At 37.7% G+C, this 25375-nt stretch overlaps 1 protein-coding gene across 1 annotated transcript; it reads left to right on the top strand.

Moving 5' to 3' along the window:
• Positions 1–3582: 3582 nt before the first annotated feature.
• LOC307131146 (uncharacterized protein) lies at positions 3583–7022 on the top strand. The gene is made up of 4 exons (XM_079824633.1): positions 3583–3607; positions 4252–4686; positions 6020–6097; positions 6515–7022. The coding sequence occupies exons 2-4, from the start codon at positions 4302–4304 to the stop codon at positions 6553–6555; spliced, it is 504 nt and encodes a 167-aa protein (XP_079680759.1). The 5' UTR covers positions 3583–3607; positions 4252–4301; the 3' UTR covers positions 6556–7022.
• Positions 7023–25375: the final 18353 nt, after the last annotated feature.

The following is a 25375-nucleotide window of genomic DNA, read 5'->3' as shown; positions in this document are numbered from 1 at the left end:
ACATGCACCTACGATGACAATTTCAGACCCCTCCATGATTTCTAAGTGGGAGAACTTGCAAAATAGCAGGGTGTTCAAATACTTATTTTCCTCACTGTATATATATATATATATATATATATATATATATATATATATATATATATATATATATATATATATATATATATATATATATATATATATATATATATATATATAATATATATATATATGTATGTATGTATGTATGTATGTATGTATGTATTTGAAAAAATCTATTAAATAGAGCACATATAAAGCTCCGTGGTCATTGTGGCATGGCCGCAGATAACAGACATCATTTGTCAAAATGAACGAAGATGAGAGAGGTGGAGTCCAAGAAGATGCAGAAGATGAGGAGGGATATGGGGATCAGGCAGGGGCGGCAGAAGAAGATGATAATGTGGATCACCTTTACAAAAATAACCTACTGGAATCCTGAGATTTTTTCTGCAGGATTTTTGAAGGTATCCTGTAGGAATGATGAAATCCTCCAGGAAATTCCTACAGGTTTTAGAATGAAGCCTTCAGTACAACAGAAACATGCAGGAGCATCCAGCACAACTGCAACACAAGTGAAAAATCCTGCAGGACTGCTGTCCAGCACAAGTGAAAATTAATACAAATACTTACAAAATAATTAAATACACTGTATACAATATTTATTTAATTACATTCAAGCATATTTCATGGAACTATTTTGATAAATTAGGCCCACAAATGCTTTTAAAAGGCCATCAGCTTTGTCAATGTTTTGGGGGAAAATTGAATCTTGAACAAGAATGTATCTGGCCTGTACTAGAAGTAGTAAATGGTCAAGATATTTTCGGGGTAAAATGACAAACAAACAGGGAAGGCTGTAAAATAGGAGGAAGTGTCTGTATTCAGAAGCTTTCCAATATTTAAGCAAAGAAAAGAAACAGGGATACTTTCAGGTGTATCCAGTATGGCAGTGACTGTTGCTCTTTTCTGAAGTCCATAAAAGTGCATCTATCCATCATAACTGGTCCATAAAGTACAATTTATAACTTCCAACTTACAGAAAAAGTGAAGAAAAAAAACCTCTCACAGTTCAAAATGCTTTCGCTACATCAGACGAGCGTAACTGGTGTGCAATGTCTTCAGGCTTAGTGTAAGCATTTTGAACTGTGAGATTCCGTAATTTGAATACAGAAGATGAATTACTGTTTATTTCCAAGTCATTTTACTGTTTAGTTTTGAGAAAAATAAAAGCAAAATCACCCCCAAAAAGTCCATTCTTACACTGCATTTATTCATGAAAAAAAATCTAATAATTTGCATAGTGTTGCACGGTTATACAAAAATGTCTTGTTTTATTTTTGTAAGACCCTAAATAAATAGGGATCTGGATTTCACTCCTTTACTTATATAAATTACAAATAAAAAATGAATATAAAATAAATAAAATGCAAGGTTAAAATACAGCAGTGGTACGTTTAAATTAAAACGTTAAATAATTTAAAATACTAAAATAAAAAATAAAGCTTCTTCTTATTGCACTCATTTGGTGTTCCCCACTGTGGTGTTTCTCATGTAGTGTCCAGTCCACTATGTCATCAGTGGCATTTGAAACATTGCCAGACCTGATCATTTCCGATTACAGTTCTGGATGTATCTGCACATGTAGGATGATAACACTCTTGGCATTCAGAGCACTGGACCATGAGCTCTTGTTATGGGCTGTTCTGCAAACACAGTAAACTGGTTCTGCAGTTTTGGTCATGTTTGCCTCAGCTTCACTCATGCAAAGTGTGATGCTGTTTTTATTTTAATGAAGCATACAGTTGTGCCCTTAGCCTGCCTTCATTAAATATGCATAGCTTTGGTGGATGGCCCTTGCATAGAGCATATGTAAATGCTATTGAAAACACGCCACAATTGCTTAGATTTGATTGGCTGACTGTGGCCTTACCGGCGAGGACAGTGTCTGTAGGGTTCTCGGGTCCAGAGGGCGCTTTTACTGTCATACACAGAGAGCTGATTCATCACAAAATAAATTGCTAACTGTGATCCAGTTGTTTTGCCGAATGTGCAATATCTGCACAAACTGGAGTTTTTTGTGGCGTTCCCACAATCCCTCCATTAGCAATAGCACTAAAGGACAGAACTGACTGAAACCCATCAATGTCCATGTTGTCCTTTGCTGTGAGGAAGCTGGCCAGGTCAATGGTATCGCAGGTCAGCCAGTAATCCTGGTGAAGGACTTGTTGCAGCATCTTTACTTTTGGTGGCCTGGATAGTCTTCTAGGAGCAGTTCTGTCTGATGGACTTGAGTTGTTCCAGATTGGCCCCTCGATTTTCGATCTTCTTCTCCTGATATTCTGCACTGGAGTTTTCTATAAATACAGAAGATACAATTTATGCCACTTCAAATTTAAACTTCATGCTATGTAAACATAAAATGTTATTAATGTTGTGTGTAATCTTAGTCTATTAAGTGTCTTTTTAATGGGGAACCTTCTAGAAAACCACAAGATAAATGCGAGGGCCCAGATTTTTTTTAATAAGAATTATGAATACTTCAAACTGGAGATTTGATAACACCTGAAAACTGGCCATATCCCTCAGGACCAGCCAGATTATGTCCAAATATAATGTTGTGTTAGGGCAAACAGAACCCAGTAGTCATTTACAACTTACCATTAACATAAATATTCCACAGTCTCTAATCTCGACTCTTCTGTTTTGAAAACTTAATGTATGACACTATATATTGGAGCTGATGCTATTTATAAATATAAAATATGGTACAAAAGACGTGGTTTATTTAAATTAAATGAATTTAACTACAGTAGGTAACATTATATTGTTGTTCGCTGATATTAAAGTTAATAAACCTATCGAGACTTATTGAAGATCTGGGTTTCTTTACACTGATTATAAAGACTATAAATTTACTAATTTGAGCAAAGCGTCAGACCTTCGTTCAGCTTCAGAACACACATTATGATATTTTTGATGAAATCCGAGAGCTCACTGACCTCTCCATAGACAGCAATTTAACACTTTGATTTACCAGAAAGGTTGTAAAAACTTTTTTTTAAATAGTCCATGTGACTCCAGTGGTTCAACCTTCATGTTATGAAGCGACGAGAATACTTCTCATGCGCAAAAAAATTAACAAAAATAATGACTTTATTCAACAATGTCTTCTCTTCCCTGTCACTCAAAAATTATTGGGATTTTATATTACATATTTATTATTTAATAATATATTTATCATTAAGAATATATCTAGATGTAAATCTATATATCTAGATATAGATCATTTATATAAATAAGAAAAATAGATAAATAATTGATTCCCCTAAACAAAACAGTTTTAACTTTTAGACACAGTCTCTCAGTCTTTACTAGTTTCATATTTTCAGCACATCATTGAACAACATGTATTTCAGCAATACATTCAACTCTGAATTTCTGTCATCTCTTGTATTATTTGTATGTGTGCACTTCTGTGAATGTAGACTGGAGTGTGTAAACGAGACTTTTATTTTGGTGTGGTGGTGTGACGTCATAAGTCCGCGCCGCGCTCCTGCATCTGTTGTGACTCGGCTGGAGAAAGGTTTGTGTTTTAAGCGTTTAAAGTGTTTAAACAATAGAAACAATCTTCAAAGTTTTACAGGCGACACAGATTGAATTACTTATTATTAAATGTAAAATTGCATTGCATTATCTAACACTTATTAACGTTGTGTGAGTAAAGTAACAGAATAAACTCATGAGTAACAGAAGGAGCTTCTCATTTCTCTCTTGAGTTCTCACATGAGTTCAGTCTCTGGCGAGTAGAGATGAGAGATTGAGTAATTGCTTTGGAAAATGATTCAGTGATTCAAAGCGCTCTATTTCTATCTCTATTTCTACAATCATTAAATAAAATAATTTTTATATATGTATGTTTTTTTTATATATAAAATTTCTACAATCAATAAATATATACCAATTTTATTTTATTTAATGATTGTAGAAATAGAGATAGAAATCACTGAATCATTTTCCAAAGCAATTACTCAATCTCTCATCTCTACTCGCCAGAGAATATACACACACACACACACACACATATTGATTATAATTATATGAATTATATATATATATATATATATATATATTGAGTGTTACTGAGACTGTGCTGATGCTGATTGAGACACTCAAAGATTTAATGTGGATTTATTTTTCTTTCTGTTAATTATTCTCATCTTAAACAAGACAAACACACAGAAAAACTCCTGGAGAAGCGATTGAGATCCTTTATAAAGATGGTGTTTATTAAAGAGGAGAGTGAAGACCTGAAGATTGAAAATGTATTCAGTTTGAAACATGAAGAAACTGAAGAACACACAGAGAAAGAGGAGAGTGAAGAAATGAAGATTGAAGAAACATTGAGAGTGAAACATGAAGAAACTGAGGAACAAACAGAGAAAGAGGAGAGAGAAGACGTGAAGATTGAAGAAACATTGAGAGTGAAACATGAAGAAACTGAGGAACAAACAGAGAAAGAGGAGAGTGAAGACGTGAAGATTGAAGAAACATTGAGAGTGAAACATGAAGAAACTGAGGAACAAACAGAGAAAGAGGAGAGAGAAGACGTGAAGATTGAAGAAACTTTGAGAGTGAAACATGAAGAAACTGAGGAACAAACAGGTTGGTTTCATTCTCAAATCTCTGTCGATCGCACTATAACGGCTGCACTGCTTGCTTTCTGTAGTCTAAACCAGTGTTTCCCAACCTTTTTTCAGTCATGGCACCCTTTGAAAATGTTCTCCATTTTGTGGCCCCCCCTCGCATACGTTACGCTAGGGGTGTAACGGTACAGTTTGCTCACAGTTCGGTTTGTATCACGGTTTTAGGCTCACGGTTTCGGTACGGTTCAGTATTTGCTATGTTCAGTGAAAAAAAGCACTACTGTCAAATAAAAATAAAGAAAATAATAAGAACAAATTATTTAAATACAAGCAGCAGCACAAATAAATACTATTGAGCAAAGATAGGCCTACTAATAAAATAAACAACGCTTTTCAGGTTTTTCAGGTACGTCTAACATTAGTTTTCAGGTACAGAAATTGATCAAATGTAAAATAACACTGCATATTTGACTGTATACATTAAAGAGTAATAATTTTTAAACTTACAAAAGCTATTCAATCAAGAGCAGTGAATGATGTCCTTGTCTTTTGACATTAAACAGACAGCAGTAAAGGCTACTGCCCCTTTAAGACCTAATGCTACTGCCCCTTTAATACCTAAAGCTCGGATATGCGTCGTCTTTCTCGACTGTAAAGTTTACGTAAGGCATATACAGACAGTGGCTGCGTTCGAAACCGCATACTCATTGAGTAGGTACTCATTTTCAATAAGTACTTACTTAACGAGCTCTAAAAGAGTAGGTACTATATTGCCTGATCTCGTTAAGTATGAATGCGATCCGCACTTTATGCGCCATGTTGACGTTATCATGTGACCTACGACGTTATCTCAAGCGCAACTTGAAAGACGAGTGACAGGTTTAATTCATCGATCTATAAATATCTTAATATTGATTAAACTTGCTAATTGTGTGGGCTTGTTGAAGAAACAGCTGCCCATTTATTTTGTGATATTAACCCTACTAATCTGACCCAGTTTTATCCTTACCAAAACCCACAATCGTGATCTCTTAAATATGTTGTTAATTTCTTTATTTTATATGCAAAACATTTCATCCACAAGCAAAATTGGCCTAAATCTCCTTTATATTTTCCTTTTTAAATTTAACTCCTGTTTTATCCCTCAATCCCTTATTCAAAGATATCTAACCTTGTTATTGTTTTTTCTTTGTATATAATGTATGCAAACCCATGATATATGTTTTATTATTAGGATTGTTAAAGATACAACCATGTAATTATAAAATAAAAGATAGGCCTATGAGTGACAGGTGCAGTGAGAGCTCAAAGCATCAATAACTCCCAAGCCCGACCTGTGCGGTTTCCCTCAGAGTCTGCAACGAGGACGTCTTTCAGCTGCTCGAAGATCTCACCTTGGGAGAACACTGTTGATTTTATACTCTTAAAATGTAAGTTATCACTATTCAAAATTAAGATTACCTCAGAATGAATTGCATTGCTAGCCCACTAAAACACTTACAATAATAATAATAATAACAAATGCTGACCAATACTTAATTATATTACTTTTTTTTTTACTGAAAATTATATTGTTTTAGTAAAACAAGCAAAATGCAACTTGTTGTCATATGACATAGCGATGCATGAAAATACTAGAACAAATGCAGCCGATGTGAATACCAATTTTCAGTCAAGCAATGAATAAATGCATGAGTTAATAAAATATTTTATTTACTGACAACAATAGGAAACATGAATTAATGAGTAAAAGAATTAATAAAAGTAAACATCACAAATGAATAAGTCACCATGAAACAAAGCTTTATTCAAACGTATTGTTCTAACAAACCATCACACATTTACAGACGGTGAACCCCACATCTGCTGCCATCTCAACACAGCTTGATGAAGCAGTTGACCACCGTGAACACCTTCGCCTGTCCTAGCCGTCCCTCCTGTCCCTTCTGAACCCCACAACCTTGAAGCAAGAGTGGGAGAACATGTGCGGGACAATCTCTGACTGCTGATGTGTCTGCTCCAAACATCCGTCTGCCTGCTCTCAATCAGCATGACTACTTAAAACATTTCACAATTCATGTTGTCAGCATCCCATTTCTTGCCATATTTGATTTAATATTTTTTACAATTACATGCTATTTGTATTGTAGCTTTATGACTTTTGTGGTGTAGTGGGCTAAACACTGAACTGATAAGCAGAAGGTTTCTGCTTGGATCTCCGCAGCCGTCACCACCAGTGTGTCCTTGAGCAAGGCTTATCCACAGAAGCTCTGCAGCAAACGCACAGACATCAAGAATCAGAAAAGTGCTGAAATAACTCTGTTTGAAATTAAAATAAAATACAACTTAAGATTTAAATGTATGTTTTATTCATTTCTGTAGTACACTCAAAGCCTTTGATGACAGGCTTCCTTCATCAGCCTCTCTCCAGTCTCCACCAGATAAACACACATGAGCTCTTCTGGCCCTGTAACATCAGACAACATTCACGTTACCTGTTTCTTAAACAACACCTTGATAAAAGCATAAAAGTTTATGTGCTCAATAGCCTTAAATGTTGAGGTAGTTGCTGATGTGTTAATGTTCCTCAATTCACCAACAGTACTAATGGACAAATAAAAAAAGATAACTTATGTTTAGTTACTTTATGTAGATCTATTAACATTACTGACGTTCATGTAAAGTAAGCAGTGATGACAACAGTGAACTCTACATTATAGCACACACACATCACTCTGATCAGATGTCTATTTCATGCTGTGATGTCATCTGCAATACTTATCGAAAATGTTCCTGTCAGATGTTAAATAAACATTTAGTAAGCATCTTTATCTTTAAGTATATCGTTTATGTAAATCCACTTTGGAGACGTGTGTGTGTGTTACTGGAGCTCATACATAATAAAACGTGTTTTTACAGCCCAATCACAACTACACTATACTGTCTGTCGTCTTTACACTTTTAACAATTCAACAGTTTAACGTTACTCTACAGTAGTCCAACAAATGCGATTTTAACACAAGGAACCGTGATTTTGGTTTGTAATACTCACATTTGATTGGCTTTTCTCCGTCTGACGTCTCCTTTCCTGTGGCCTCATGGGAAGGCAGGGATAGAAAAGTATCCGACGATGGGTACTTCACAATCTGGGCGGAATCAGTAAGCCATCCGGGAACTTCTCGCCTACTCTTTTATGATTACTGAGGTTTCGAACATACTTCTCCTTTCACGTACTGTTTTCGCCTACTATATAGTAGGTAAGTAGGCATATTCGAACGCAACATCAGTATACGCACGTCCGAATCTCGCGAGAAATACTCCAAAACCCTGGTAGTTCTCGCCTACTCTTTTATGAATACAAAGGATTCGAGCATACTCTTCGCTCGCCTACTGCTTTTTACATACTATATAGTAGGGAAGTATGCGGTTTCGAACGCAGCCTATGTCTGCTAGAATACTCAAGATGGACATGTTGACATGCTCTTGAACGGACAAACTCACACTAAAAGTAAGACTTGAAAGAGAACTCAATATTTGCTGTGAGACGTGTGCGCGCTTTCGGGTGAGTGCACAGAGACTAATTTTCTCACAGCGTCTCGTCAGACGGCACCCCGGTTGGGAAACACAGGTCTAAAAAACATTCACAATTTCAACCGAAAGTGCACATGAAGTGTGCTATTTGGGACAGGGCCTTTGTTGCTTCACAAGCCACTTGGACAATTTCTGTGATTAAATCTGCCATGATCAAACCAGAACTTCAACAAATGCAACGCGGATCTCCACCTTTACTGTTTGCAGAGTAAATGCACCAATGCAACCTATGTGACAATTCAATCTAACAGACAATAGCCTTCGCGCACGCGTCTCATAAATGAACTGAAGACGGAAAATATATTTATAAGTATTAATTGCCTTTTTTACAGTGAATATTGTTTTGTATAAATTGTATCTTAATTTTAATAAACGTTTTTAATATATTTGATATAATATAACAGACTGGTATAATAAATATATTAGTATATTTGGTACCAATATAGCAGACAATAGCCTTAGCGCTGGCTCATGCATTTCACGTGTTTCTGACTGAAGCTCGAAATGATATTTGAGGATTTTGTGTATTTGATCGTTTACAAATGATTCAGAAAATGTTTGCCTTTTGAAATGACTGGGGAAAAGTGTCCCTAAAGTCACCAGATACTATTTGAAATCATAATTGCTTTGCATTATGTTGTTTTAAATCCCACATTTTACTTATAACATTCATCATTACCAATTATTCAGTTATTTGTATTTATTGAATATCGAATTGGGTTCAGTGTCACAATATTACAGTTTTTTTAGCTCTTCTTTCAAAAAATCTTGAAATCTTGTTTCTTTTTTGGCAGATAATTTAGCTTGCTTTAAGAAAAAACTTTAAGTAAAAATATTTAGATTTTCCCCCCAGAAAACTTTTTTTTTTTACTGTTACTGTACTTTTCTAGTAAACCTAAAATCTAGTAGGCCTACCTGAAGCTCAGTCATTATGCAGCTCATTATTATGCAGGTCTTTTGTTTCTCAGGAGTGATCACATTATTATTCTTGGATCGTTCACGCCTCCTCGCATATCGGCCTCAGTAAAGAAAAAGTGTTTTACCAATTGTAAATGAAAATATTGTTGTATGTGAATGTGTCAGCTCAATGATTCTCACATAAGTTTGAAGCAAAAAATCTAGGCAAATACACCCATTAGTCAAAAGTCTTGTGAACACATCTATTGCTTGTTTTGAGGCCTTAATTTAAAAAATGTTTTTTTTTTTTTTTTTTCAGAAAACATGCTTGCATTTTTGAGAGAAAAATGTTTATGCATGTACATTCATGTTGCTCTCATATTATGATAGCCCAGTTTTTGCTGAATACAGTGTAATTACACTTTTGCCATTAATATGTTTATAAGCATCTGAAAAAACACAAATGTAAGAGCATGTCAAAACTTCTAAAGAGCCCCAAAACAGCTCATACATCTAGGGATAAAAGGGTCATGAAACACCCTGTTTTAGCAGCCGTCAGTTCTCACCACAGTTTTGAAAAATGCAATAAAAGCGGGCGTGGTTAAAGCTGCCTTCACGTGCTATCGGAATTATCGTAAATACGAGTTTCCTAGGTAAAAATTGCACATGAACGCCTTCTGATGTTGTGTTTACCACTGGGAAGTTCGGAAATAATTCTGATACCCCAATTCCAGAGATGGGCGTGTCATAAGCTTTAAACATGGTGGCGGGGAGAACTAGACTGCTGTGGCAGGTGTGGTTTTATTGTTTTTTTTCTCCAAAACAGCTAGGTCGTCTTGTCTTGACATTAACGTAGTACATATTTAAATGTAAGAGTAATCATATGAAGTGTGTTGTATGTTTGGTACACAGCGAAAATAGCCTGCATTTGACTGAAATTACAGAATCAGCAGAAAGCGGACTATCTGGAATGTTTACATGGTTGTCGGTGCTTTGGAGACTACAAATGATGATGGTTTTAATAAGATTTTCCCAATAAATAGGCAAGAATAACCTGGTGTCCACCATGATTCCTGTTCACTCCGACAACAAAGCACTTGAATGCAACAAGCTCGTAATCACAACTTCTAAAGTGGGAATTAGGAAATTTCCGATAGCACGTTAAGGCAGCATAAGCTGCGGAGTGGAGGGGGTGAGGGGAGACTGACTGACTGACAACAACACAACAACGGCTTCTGATTCAGAGTTTTGTCAGTAAAAGCATCAACGCTTCCCAAAAAATTGCACGCTGCAAAATATCATTACGTAACACAATTTACACATGGTTTAGTAAGCTCACCTTAAATAACACAAATACATAAAATACATATCCTATGACAGCTGTCATTCATTGCACAAATAAATGCACAGCCATTCGCATGTTCTCTCTATAGGAAATATATACGAACACGCTGGTGCATCACTGATAACTTTTGAGGCTTATTTTGCAGTGTTTTATGAGCCGTTTGATCGGTTAATGGGCCGTAAATAGAGGTTACACTCACAGTGTGGATGAATCGCGTTTGTGTGAAGACTCTGGATCTACTGAAGAGAACTTATGCGACGCAGAAACTAATACAAAGCAAAAATAATCACGCGTTTTTGATCCATTAAAGCATCTCTCACTTAAGATCTCACTTACAAATGCGATCTCACTCTTTGAAGCGCTTGTCAAGAAACGCGTGCTGCTGTGTTAAGCGAGGCATTTTCTCATAGGATAAGGACACGCAGACTTGTGAATAATTAAGCAAGATGTCTTCTCATAGGATAAGGACACGCAGTCTCATGAATAATTGAGGCCTCTTCTCATAGGATAAGTACACGCAGACTCATGAATAATTATGAGACATCGATGAGTCATCGCTGTACTATAGTATGACAAAGTGTCACATTCTGTGACACAAAGATGTTGATACAAAGATGAATTTAAACCCAGAAGTTGAATATAGTGCAAATTTTTTTAAAAGGGTTAGTTCACCCAAAAATGAAAATTCTGTCATTAATTACTCACCCTCATGTCGTTCGACACCCGTAAGACCTCCGTTCATATTCGGAACACAAATGAAGATATTTTAGTTGAAAGCTGATGGCTGAGAAAGGCCTTCAGATAGGCCTCCATTGGCATTCAGTACATTTATACTCCTAAGACCCATAAAAGGCACTTAAAACGTTGTTACAAAGTCCATTTCACCACAGTGGCTCTACAATAATTTTACGATGCGACGACAATAGTTTTTGTGTGCAAAAAAAAATCAAAATAACACCTTTATCCAACTTGTTATTGTCTTCCGTGTATGCTTCCACGACGCATGCGCGAGAATATGACGTAGCGCCAGCGTTCGGGAATCCATGAAATGCTCACTCTAACCCCATTTTGAGAACTACGCAGAGACCTAAAGCACGATCAATGTAGAATTCAACAGCTTAGACACGCGCGTCTTCCTCTGCTTGTAAACAAATCGCTTCTGGGTCATGTGTCCGAACGCCGGATCTGCGTCATATTCTCACGCATGTGTCGTGGAGGCACACACGGAAGACAAGAACAAGTTGGATAAAGGTGTTATTTTGATTTTTTTTTGCCCACAAAAACTATTGTCCTCGTAACGTAAAATTATTGTAGAGCCACTGTGGTGAGATGGACTTTGTAACAACGTTTTAAGTGCCTTTTGTGCGTCTTGGGAGTGTAAATGTACTGAATGCCAATGGAGGCCTATCTGAAGCCTTTCTCAGCCATCAGCTTTCAACTAAAATATCTTCATTTGTGTTCCGAATATGAACGGAGGTCTTACTGTCGAACGACATGAGGGTGAGTAATTAATGACATAATTTTCATTTTTGGGTGAACTGACCCTTTAAATTAACTAGTTTTCTCCTACAATCAAAATGAATGGATGGTAACATTGACTTCTATGATGCTCAACACTCATAACTCTGTTAAAATCTCAGAAAATTTGGTTTAGGGTTTTATGAACCTTTAAGGACAAAGGCAGCAAATGCTGTCCTGTGCATTTCTCTCTGAAAATCTTGGGTTGTTCCAGACATTGTTCAGAAGAACAGCGTACTTTGATTAAAAAGTTGATTAGAGCAGGGGTTTACAAACCTGTCCTGGAGGACCCCCAGCACTGCACATTTTGTATATCTCCCTCATCTAACACACCTGATTCAACTCATGAGCTCATTATTAGAGACTGCAAGACCTGAAGTGGGTGTGTCAAATATGGGAGACATACAAAATGTGCAGGGCTGGGGGTCCTCCGAGACAGGTTTGAAAACCACTGGATTAGAGACAGGAAAACAAATAAAGAAGTGCAGAAAATGATAGGCTGCTCAGCTAAAATGATATCAAATGCTTTAAAATGGCTACCAAAACCAGAAAGACGTGGAAGAAAACGGAAAACAACCATTCGAATGGATCGAAGAATAGCCAAAATGGCAAAGATCAGCTCCAGGGAGATCAAAGAAAGTCTAAAGTTACCTGTGAGTACTGTAAATATTAGACGACGCCTACGTGAAGCCAAGCTATCGGCAAGAAGCCCCCGCAAAGTCCCATTGTTGAAAAAACTACATGTGCTGAAGAGATTACAATTTGCAAAGAACACATTGACTGGCCTAAAGAGAAATGGCGCAATTTTGTGGACCGATGAAAGCAAGATTGTTCTTTTTTAGGTCTAGGGGCCACAGACAGTTTGTCAGACGACTCCCAAACACTGAATTCAAGCCGCAGTAGACAGTGAAGCATGGTGGCGCAAGCATCATGATATGGGGATGTTTCTCATACTATGGTGTTGGCAGGGGCGCCGCTAGCAGTTTTGGGCCCTATGAAAGAATTTGATGTTGGACCTTCTACCACACCAACCTAGCTATCCAAAATCTTTGTCTGCAATTTAATAATTCTGACCAATTAAGCTCCGCTCACTCAACCCAGAATGCCCTGATTGGCTGATGAAACATTGATTAAAATTAAGAAACAATTTATACAAAACAAAACTTAATGAAGTGGTCACAATCATGTCTGATCAACTCCATTCATCTTATGATGTGTCCTATCTCATACTATTCACTTTTCATAATCGTCATAGATCGACAGATTGACAACATAGACAACATAAAAACAACATTATAATATTTAAACATAAATATAAAAATAAATACCTTAATGGCTGCAACAATTATAGCACAGAGAATTTTCATGTCGGAGTGGGATTTGAGTGAACGTAGTTTTACCGGTGAGTGTGAGCGGTTCACGAGTGGAGTGTTTAGCTGGATTTTGCCGGAAATGCACCATCATTTTTTTTATATTTGCAATTCTTTGGTAGATTATACATTTATAATACATTACTACTAGTACTGTTACTACTAATAAAACTGATCTCTGGAAGCCCCAAAAGTGTGTGGGCCCTTAGAATCGTCCTAATCCACCCCCCCCCCCCCCCCCCCCCCCCCTAGCTGCGCCCCCGGGTGTTGGGCATATTTATCGCATTCCAGGGATCATGGATCAGTTACTTAAAGAGGTAATTTTGCCTTATGCCGAAGAGGAAATGCCCTTGAAATGGGTGTTTCAACAAGACAACTACCCCAAACACACCAGTAAGCGAGCAGCATCTTGGCTCCAGACCAACAAGATTAACGTTACGGAGAGGCCAGCCCATTAGAAAACTTGGTGACATCAAAAATGCTGTTTCTGAGGCCAAACCAAGAAACGCAGAGGAATTGTGGCATGTAGTGCAATCATCTGGGCTGGAAAACCGGATCACAGATGCCAGAAGTTGGTCGACTCCATGCAACACAGATGTGAAGCAGTTCTCAGAAACCGCGGTTATACGACTAAATATTAGTCCGGTGATTGACAAGAAAGCGAAATCTTCAAGCATTTTTCAGTATATACAGGAAATGTTTGACTTTGTATAGAAAAATGCAGACACTGCTATTTTTTGAACAGCCTAATATTACTTTTTCTTCACTTTCTCTAAAGTAATTAGATACATTTTTCTTCATGTTTTGATTTAGAGCAGGATGTGCAGTGTTCCCAATGCATTTGCGTGTATTGAAATAAAAGTTATTATAAGGATTTTGAGCTTTACTCACTTTTTTTAATCACATTGCTATTATTTTGAACACAACTGTAAAACATAAACGTCAGCAGTTGTTTTAGGACACATGCTGAAAGTTACTGCAGAAACAAGGTTGTGATGTTTGCAAAGAGCAGAAAATGACAATATAACTGAGGCATGTTTTGAAACCAGTGGAGACGACAGCAGAGACGCTGCTTAATATTAGGGCCCTATGAAATGGTTTAGTTGTTCCCCAAGTTGTTTTCTGTTTTAATTTTTCTGGATTTAGATTTTTTAAACTCACATTTTAATGGTTACATCAAATTTTAGTATTTTTTTTTTAAATAAATTATTATTTTTAATTTTAATTGCAATTTCAGGGCCATGAAAAACATTTCCCCCCTCCAATTCCTTTTTTTATTCTGGATTCCATTTTAATCGTTTAGTTACATTTTAATAGTCAATGATTTAACAATCAGTGATTTTAAGAATAATACTAATAATTTTACATTTATATAGCGCTTTTCTGGGTACTCAAAGTGCTTTACATAGAAGGGGGGGGGGGGGGGGGGGGGGTCTTCTCAACCAACCCCAATGTGTAGCACCACCTGGATGATGAGACGGCAGCCATATTGAGCCAGAATGCCCACCACACACCAGCTGATTGGTTAAGAGGAGATAGACCGATGAAGCCAATCAGCATATCGCTATATGGGGATGTTTAGGAGGCCATGATGGACAGGGGCCAATGGGTAAATTTGGCCAGGATGCCGGGGTTACACCCCTACTCTTTTACTCTTTTTGAGAGACTCTTCTCTTTGAGAGGTCTCTCATCCGAAGGATCCATTTCAATCTATTTTTTTCCTTCAGATATTGTGTTTGTGTATTTTTATCAGAAATCTGGTTGTGTATTTACATTTTTCTGACAATCAAATGAAGGCATAAAACATTAATTAAATTTTTTTTTAATCATATGAAATTAAAAATCATCAAAACATAAAAGTTAAAACATGCAGGTAAATTTTGATTTGTCTTTTTTTCCTTAGACCTGATGTCACTGAAAGAGGAGAGTCAAGATCTGCATGGAAGGAAAGAGAAAGATCAATATGAGAAACATGATTTCATAACTGAAGAAACAGGTTTTAGTTGCTCACAGACTGAAAAAAATTCTTCACGAGAAAAAGCTCAAAAGACAGAAACTTATTTCACCTGCCAACAGTGTGGAAAGAGTTACACTCATAAAGGAAACTATAACAGGCACATAAGAACTCACACTGGAGAGACACCTTACACCTGCAGGTGGTGTAGAAAGAGTTTCAATCGAAAAGGACACTTTCAAGACCACATAAGAGCCCACATTGGAGAGACGCCTTACACCTGCCAACAGTGTGGAAAGAGGTTCACTCTTAAAGGAAACTTTAATAGACACTTAAGAACTTGCGCTGGAGAGACGGCTTATACCTGCAGATGGTGTGGAAAGAGTTTTAACAGAAAAGGAATCCTTAACAGGCACATGATAATTCACACTGGAGAGAAGCCGTTCTCCTGCCCACAGTGTGGAAAGAGTTTTGCTGAAAAAGTAGGCCTTAACAGGCACATGATAATTCACACTGGAGAGAAGCCGTTCACCTGCCAACAGTGTGGAAAAGATTTCAAACAAAAAGGAAGTCTTGATCGCCACATGAGAATTCACACTGGAGAGAAGCCGTTCATTTGTGATCTCTGTGGAGAGAGTTTCAGATATAAAGAAACCTTTATGCACCACATGAGGATTCACTTATGAGAGAAGGATTTTATATGTCATCAGTCTGGAATGAGTTACAGACAGAAAAACCTTGGGTTTATGTAATAACTTAGAATCATTTCATGTGGCATCACTGGAAAGACTTGCAGAAACAAAGCCAACCCTGAGGTTCACATGAGTTTAGATTATAGAGTGGCCTTTCACCAGCCCTCAAGGCCCTGAAATACTGAAATATGGCAAAGTTATTTTGTTATATTTTATCTGTCTTTGCTTAGGGGCAGCGCACTGGTGAATATCCTGTGTGGCAGTTAAATGAATATGTGCTGTGCATTTTCCTTCCAGTAACAAAATAAATACGGTGAGAAAACTGCATTTGTGAAAGCATCAGATATAATAAACTGTTCCCGCACAAAACTTGGAAATATTAAGATTGTGATGGCCACACTAAAGGAAAGGTGCATGTCATCTGGCAGTTTTGCCTTTAACACAACCTCCAATGTGTATAGAAGGAAATAACGCTAGGAGATGACTGGTTTTCCACCTGTCCAGCTCCTCAAGACCTCTAGGCTTTCACACAAAAGTAGATGGGATGCAGTTTTGAACTTGTGTTTGATTTTTGAATGCTTCAATTGTCCAAAGCATGAGATCAGCAATAAAGAATTTAGAAACTAAAGATCATTTCTGCTGTCCTTCAGCGTTCTTTAGAGCATTTGCAGTACATTCGCGGCAGACATAAGTGCCACTACGTACTGAAGCTTTGGTAACAAAACCAACGGTTCAAAAACAAAAATATCAAAGTGAGGTGAGCAACGCTATGCATTTTGCCGCCTTCACGCTCGCTGTCGTTACTAAGCAACCGGGTAAACAGCTGCTGCTTTGATGACACAAACGCACCCCGGTTCGGACCCAAATAATATAATATGAACACAGTCCAGCTGGGGCAGGGGGAGGGGGGAGCAATCGAACTCGGGTTCAGCCCAGGCAATCGAACCAAGTGTGAAAGCACCCTAAAAGAGTCCTTACACTTATACATAAGCACTGCTCATACCTTTTAAAGCTACAGTCCATAACTTTTTTTGGTTAAATTTCAATTTCAAAATAAATGTTTGAACAGGTACATAACCAGCCAGTGTTTTCGTTTTAGACTCAGGGCTGTCAAACTCATTTTCACTGAGGGCCACTTCGGCATTATGGCTGCCCTCAAAGGGCCGGGTGTAACTGTAAGACTGTATAAGTGATGCTACTCCTCAACATATAGTCTCTTTACTTGATTATTATTTAAGTTACAAATATTGTATTCATTTTCAGAGATGTAACAATATGTTATTGTTCTATTATAACAAAACCTTTTAACCCCTTGCCTGTCAGCCCCCATTTTGGCAAGTGGGGCATTTTGACATACCCATAGTAAAAAGGCTGCTGCTATATTTAGAAAGCCAACACTTGAGAGTTTACAGCTGAATACTCAGAATTGCTTAGACTGTTATTAATATGGAGATATATAGGCTCAAACATAAAAACAAATATTAAAAATATATTTTTAAATATATATAAATATTATATGATTGTGACCATTAACTTATGACCACAACTAGAGTGAAGCCACAAGTGTGGTCATGCTTAATTTCAAATCTGTGGTATCCTGATATTAATGTGATAGTTACTGGCAGTTCCACCCCACACCACAAGAGGTGCAGTTGACCTTCAGGTTCATGTGGGTGCTGAAAAGGAGAGACAAGGAAGTCCAAGCATGGAATAACAGTTGTGTATGGATGCTCTGTTATGGTAGGAATGCCAATAAAATACGAAGTCCAGTTATGCTGTGTGATCCCGTCCTATCATTACTGAAGTTACCACATATTGGCGACGAGGATATTGGAAGGATGAAATAAGCGTTTGTAACCCACGTTACCAAGAGCCCTGTTAATATAAAATATAAAAGGGAATAAAAACTAGCACTCAAATATGTGAAGTCAGTACTTTATTTTAATAGCAATTGAGAAATAGAAAAATGAATAAATTAAAAAAATTAAAATAAAATTCATTTGAAAAGTTGATGTTTAAATAAAACAGTGCAGTTTAGACCAATGAGGAGAGTGTAGATTTAGCCCCGCCCTATGATCGGGACTTTGCGGGAGAGATGTACGAGAGAGAATGCTCGATGCATGAGAGAAGCTGCAGTTCCAACGCGGTCCTGTAAAAGAAAGGAGAAACAGAGTTAAAAAAAAAAACACATAAATTAGTGAGTGTGTCAAGAGAAACAGATTTTGAGTGTGCATTGAACGTCGTCAGTCGATCGTCACGGCTGGTGCTAGTTCAACTGTTTATGAGGAGAGAGAAACTTCCAGAGGTTGGAGTTTTGCCTGATTAGAAACTTCATAACTAGAAAATTTGAATTCTCTTGGTAAGTGAAGTGATTAAATCCTCAACTACGGAAATTTTCTTGTGTTTAACAATCAGATACGTTATATTATGTCCAGTAGTGCATAAAAGATGCATAGAAGCTAATCCTCTGTTTAAAACGGAGGAATATAGAGTGAATTAGTCAAAATAACTAATGTTCAAGTTTAAAAACCACTTTAAGCAGCTAAAAGTGTTATTTTAATGTCTTTGTTGTGTATTTGAGTTATGTGAAATGGTGGGTGGTGACGCACATGTGATACGAGCAAACTGGGCCTAAGCGCGCCATTTTAAAAATGCTCTTAGCATGTCTATGCAATTTCGATGTGTTAATATTAAATGAACATGGAGTTAAATATGTTAAAATGTTGTTAATTCACAGATTAGCTGCAGTGATGATGTATATCTTGAACAGAGTTGTCTAACTGTATTTTTGGCCTTGTCTTTTGCAAGGTTGGGTTTTTTTTTTCCCTTTCTTTCCTTTGCTCTCCTTTTCCCGTTTCTACTCTTCTATTCTGCTATTTTCCTAATCACTTCCTGAGTCGGATGCTGCACGTTTGATGGACACTAGACGAACTCAAAGAGGATTTTGAACCTGTGTTGTCCCTGCTTCACTCCGAGAGTAACTCTTGCAAGCAGGAACTGGCGAGCCATGCCCATATAAGGATCGAGCTACGAGAACCAAGAAACTGAGTGGTATGATTGTGCACACGTTTTTTTCCTTCGCTTTTCTGACCTGAACTGTGTTGCTCAGAACTAAGTTGCGGAAGAAGGATCTCGTGTAAACCGCATCGAACGTGAGCTGAACTCCAGTGAAACCCTAATCCACATTGGGACGGTATTGTGAGCATTAACATTGATCCATTGTGATTTATTGTCTACTGATTTTCCACTTTTAATTTCACTGTCCTTTTGTTTTATATTTTGTTTTTTTTATATATATTTTGTTTCATTTTATTTCTGTTGTTGTTCTCTGAAGAGCCAGAGTGAAAGAGTATTTCAAGTGTAATTTGGGGTAAATTGTATTCATACTCAAATCCAAAGTTGTTCTTTATATTAATTAAGCTAATTAGAAACAGATTGAATTAATAGGTGAAATAAGATTCAGTTAATTTTATTAGCTTGAACCTACATAGGTCAAAAAAATAAATAAATATATAAAAAGTAAACTAAATAGAAATATAAATATATAAGGATTATAAGAATACATTCATTCCTATATTTATTTTATTATCCATTACCCCCCTTTTTGGTCATTATTTCTTTTTTTCCTTTTCTTTATTGTTTCTGATGTATTGAACCTCTGATATTATCATCATTATTATTATTGCATTGTTATCTTACTAATACAACTTGCCTGTTTCTAATGCAGCCAGTGTTGTCGTCATTCCTTCTACCATTGTTGCTGACACAGTCTCTTGAGCGAATCTGATTCTTCTGATCGCTGGTCCAAATTTAGAGATAGTGTATTCCTTTTCTGCTCATTTCCGTTATTCACTGTTTGGGAGGGAGGGTCGTACCTGTGCCGCGACGCGCGTTACATATATACATGACAAACGGGCATTGGTGAATTGTGTAATACTTTAAAATATATAATATATAGATTTGTAATTAAATCAACACATTAGCTCTGATTATGGATGAAAAAATATTGGTTTACTTTTTTTCCCGTAAGGCCACACACACTCTCTGAAAGGACCATATTTGGCTCGAGAGCCGCTTCCGAACAGAGGAAAATCAGCTGTCAATCAAAACGCACACGATCCATAGCAACGTGTTATGGCAACGCCTCAACAGAAATTGTCCGACTTTTGAGCCGTTCGTTACTATTGTATACATTGTCATGTTATAATAATCACATTAATTTAGTTTTGTTGACCACGATATTATCATTGATATCTGTCTGAGAGGGGCACTTTTGATTCATTTTGAAAAAGGGCAGCCCCCCCCCCCCCCCCCCCCCCCTTCATGTTGGCGTCATGAAAATCCTTGAAAAACAAGTGAAAATTAACACAAATAAGCCAACTTTTTTATTTTTGAATACAATGAAGAAAGTGTCTTCTAGCTACTGTTGACAAATTGACACAGCAGTCCCTATCAGAACCTTATTTGGACCATCTTTAACTTACCTGAACATCATAAACACTTAGGATGTCAGGCAGCATCTCTGTCTGAACAAGGCCATGAGTTGCGGTGTGTGACAGTCGAGCTCAGCATAGAACTGATGCGTTAAAACTCAGCACAAACCTAGAAAAACTAAAGTTATGCACAGAATTGTATAATAACAAATATAATGAATTTAGAAAAAAGAAAGATGAGTGTTTTGAGGCTCTATATGGCAAGCATCAATCTCAGCAAGCATCCAGTTCAAACTGCAAGAAAAAATGTACAAGTTTACAACAAGTATTTCCAGGCAGTCAAATTGCACTAGTTTACTTAATCCAATATCGTGTTAACTTCATGTCAATGTATTTGCCGTGGACATTAAGTTGCTTCTAACATTAAGTTGCTTCTAACTGACCCGGTAACATTAATTCATTCCCATGCATGTAACGTTAGGAATACAATCACATTTACCATATCAGGGCGCTTAACGTTACCAAAACAGCATCAATACACTTTCAAAACGTAAAACCGTCGTTGACTGAAAAGAGTTACCAGTTAAGGTTAAAATGATTGCCCTGCTTGCTTGACGTTAACATAGTGGCGCTAAAATGGCATTCAAAAAGTGCGCGAAGCACAAGGCGACTGCCTCGCTTCACAACGCTTCATAAAAAGTACCACATCCCAAACGATTCAACATGTCCTTCTTTACATATTCTTGAAACATTTAAAAAACAATTGAAAAAACTTTCAAAAGTTGTTCATTGTACTTACAAGTTGTTTAATGTGTTAACTCCTGCTGCCTTCAAGTGTCCGCCATGTAGAATGGATTCTTCGAACATCGATCGGATGCAATTGAAAAGCATCATATGATGAAAAATCCTGGTAGGTTTTCTTCAAAATACTTAATTTCTTTTCGACTGAAGAAAGAAAGACATGAACATCTTGGATGGCATTGGGGTGAGTAAATTATCAGGAAATTTTCATTTTGGGGTGAACTAATCCTTTAATGACGATCAAGCTCAACGTTTCTACTTTACCCATATTCACGCTATATTTTAAAATCTTGATGACACTTTGACAGGAATGCAAGGGTTATGCTATCTGTACGTGTTTTATATATAATGTAACTCCTATGCTTGTATTTATTAGGTTGAATGTATAAAAAAATAAAGAACTTCATGTCATCAAAAAATTGGGACATTGATTCAAAGACATTCCTTTAGTTTTGATTATAATTTGAATGCTTGCCACATATGGGCTTTATTTTTCTTTTTGTGCCTATGCCTGTGTCATGTGATCTCTCTATTTGTAATGAAAGTGAAAGTAACAGACCAAGCAGATAGAGCAACCATTGACTACCATAGTATTTTTTCCCCTACTAATGGTAGTCAATGGTTGCTCTCTCTGCTTGGTTCCCAACATTCTTCAAAATATCTTCTTTTGTGTTCAGCAGAACTGTCAGCATTTGGGACTGCTGTTCCTTAGTCCTGCCACTAGATGTCATGTTACTCACCTGTTGTCTCTCGTTTGTGTAATCATCTTCACCTGCACCTTGTTTCCCCTTGTGTATTTAAGCTCTGCTTTTGTTCTCCCTTGTTACTTGGTCTTTGTATGAGATGTCTGCCTGGCACCCTGAGTTTCTTTGGATCTTTTGAGACCTTGTAAGGATTTTTTGTTTAAGTTATTTTAAGTAGTCCTCTTGCTTCTGTCTTTTTTTCTGTCAGGACCCGGCCTAGAACTCGGGTCTCTGGTGTAAGAGCTTGGCGGTAATACCACTGAGCCACCAGCCAGCAGGAGTTGGATCCAATTGAAACACAGGTCAGAGTACGAGGTCTCAAGTAAGATGGTTTAATGAACAAAAGATGATGACAAAAAACTCCAACAAAAGTTCTTCTCAACATGGAGGAATGAAAACAAAAAGGAGAAAAACAAACACTCCACGAGGGGAGAAAAAAAAGACAGAAGCAAGAGGACTACTTAAAATAACTTAAACAAAAAATCCTTACAATGTCACAAGGTCTCAAAAGATCCAAAGAAACTCAGGTCTGAGATGAATGAACCGGCGGCGCCGGGGTTGAAACCCCATCATCCATTCCAGTAACACATAAAAAATAAAAATAAAAAGTAGCAATTCTGGCTCCATAGTTGTCAGGATGGCAGCTCTCCTCTCACAGTTTGGTTCCCAAACCTGTCCTGGAGGTCCACCAGCCCTGCACATTTTGTATGTCTCCCTATATCTGATACACCCACTTCAGGTCTTGCAGTCTCTACTAATGAGCTCATGAGTTGAATCAGGTGTGTTTGATGAGGGAGACATACAAAATGTGCAGTGCTGGTGGTCCTCCAGGACAGGTGACAGGAGCGGTAATAGGGAACACCTGGTGGATCAATTACCAATTACCAATGAAGGCTACATTTGGAGCCTCCTTTGAAGGATGCAGCCCCTGAATTGGGACAAGCCTAAAGAGTGAATGGTGAGTGAGAGTTAGGGATGTGGAAATGAAGCCTCATGAAGCAGTGAGGCTTTACCCTGACTGTTTCGGGAAAAGATTCAAAGCTTCGAGAGTGTCAAGAACAGCGCCATCTGGTGCTTATTTAAAATAAAGCAGGCAGAAGTCTGTGGAAGAAGCTCTGTCAGATGAAGCAACCACAACACACTCCATCGTTTCAATGCTATGTGTACAAATAAAAGCTTTATATGTTTGTGTTTAATGTGTCCAGTAAATAAATTAATTTAACCATTAAAGTGTGTCAATAAAATATAATATGAGCTTATATGATTCAGTAAGATGTAACGTAGGCCTACTCTCTCTCTCCACACACAAAATAAGGACATTGTGTGATAGGATCATCTGTAATTAAATGTGCTTATGACACTTGGCAGTGATAGTGCTTGTGTAACAGTAGGAATGACAGTAAGGCAAATATTTTACCAAAATACAAAGACACAACTCCAACAAACAAAAAATAATAAATAGTGACAAATAAATGTTTATCTAAATGTAATATATTGTTTAACTTTCAAAGTACAGCACTCTCCTCACAAAACCATCAACCAGACTGAGGCAACAAGGACTTGTTAAGTAAGATCTGGGGGTTCGAAGCTTCTGACACGCAAAGCGAAACGCGCACGTGATTGGACAGAAAGTGAGGCTTCATTTGTCATCGATCACGTGACTCTAGGAAACCAATACACACCCCGATACGGAGCTTCACTACAAAATGTGTCGCATGCGCGATACGCGCATCGACGCTTCAGTGTCATACGTAACATCACTAGTGAGAGTCTCTAATGAGTCAGTATTCTGGTGATTGTGAACGAGTGGGCGGCTCCTGGTGAGTCCTGATGATTGTGGCTGTGATATGTGACTGAATCTGTGACAGTGACATAGCGATGCATGAATCCACACTAGATCAATGCAGCCGATGTGAAAACATATCAATTTTCTGTGCCAATTCTGCAGCTTTTTTATTTTGGTTAAGCAGTTGATCACCGTGAACACCTTCGTCTGTCCTATCCGTCCATCATGTCCCTCATTGCTGCTCTTCTCTACGGGGACATCATTGATCCAGAGCAGTGGTTCCCAACCTTTTGTCTGTGAAGCCCCCCTCCATACACATAAGAACCCCCCCCACCCCACACCATCCACAAACCGAAAAAACAAACAAACCAGCAAACTCACTCTCTACCAGAAGGTGGTGCTTATGGAACAGCAGCAATACACTGAAAAAAAATTATTACTTTTTGTATTTTTGACTTGTTTCCAGTCCAAATATCAAAATAATTCTAAAAATCAAGAAGAATTGTGTAAAAAAGCCAAATGATCTGCCAACGGAGTACGAAAATAATAATTGGCAGATCATATTGCTTTCCAGAAAACAAGAAACAATATCTTATGTCATTTTACTTATTGAATCTGATTGATAGCCATGGTTTATTTAGGATAATGATTTGTCCATGTTTTGCCAGCTGTCCGAGCCCGGAGACAGCTATTGCTGGTGACCACGTTCACATGTGTTGTATCCGATTACAACCGTCGCTAGAGAGATGGGCTGTGGGGTGTAACAGCTAACCTTCCCCTGAATCCTCTTCCTCTTCTCTTCCAGAAACTGGGCATGTTTCTGACGTAATTGCTGGACTTCCTCTTCCTGCTTTGCTCTCTGTAAGGTGAGCGTTTTCTTCAAATCCGCCATTTCACGCTGATGACGCAGATGCGCGTCTGTCCTCCGAGCCTCCAGGAAGGCGTATCTGCGCCATTTGGCAACTTCACGGTCAATGCGCTGCTCGGCCACAAGGCTTCTCTGCTCTCTGGCCTTGTCAGATGAATGATGGGCTCTTTCAGTGACTTTAAAGGGGGAGAGGCTGAAGTTGTCATGGCCATGACCAGTGTTAAGCTCAGATGGCCCATGGTTGCTGTCTTCTTTCTCGGACGGCTCAGCCTTGCGTTGGACAGCACGGATGCCGTATTCAACTAAAGCCGTCGTCTGAGCGGCTGGATGTAGACACAGTCCTGCATAAAACATCACATTTATTTCATGTTAATATGGTTCTTATGTTAACGTACGTTTACTTCATATTCAAGTGATATGTGTTTGAATTCAATTGTAGCAAACCGGTTTGAGATTGCTGGACTAGCTCACCTCTGCCAATGACAGGAGGAAGCTGGACAGACTGCGGGCGGCTGGAGATCGGGGCCTTTTCTCTGACAGTAATGGTGTTCAGGCGAAACAGCTCCTGCTGAAGATAAATAAGTCAGGGTTAAACCACGACTAGCTCTGCATTAAACTATTTTAGTTTATACCACTTATACCATGGCCATTTACCAGCATTGACAACTTAAAGCTGTAATTGATATTTGCGACGCAATATTTGACCGGAA

The sequence above is a fragment of the Gobio gobio genome (genome assembly GCF_949357685.1).
Source record: "Gobio gobio genome assembly, chromosome: 1".
NCBI lineage: Eukaryota > Metazoa > Chordata > Actinopteri > Cypriniformes > Gobionidae > Gobio > Gobio gobio.
This window is presented reverse-complemented; position numbering and strand designations above follow the sequence as displayed.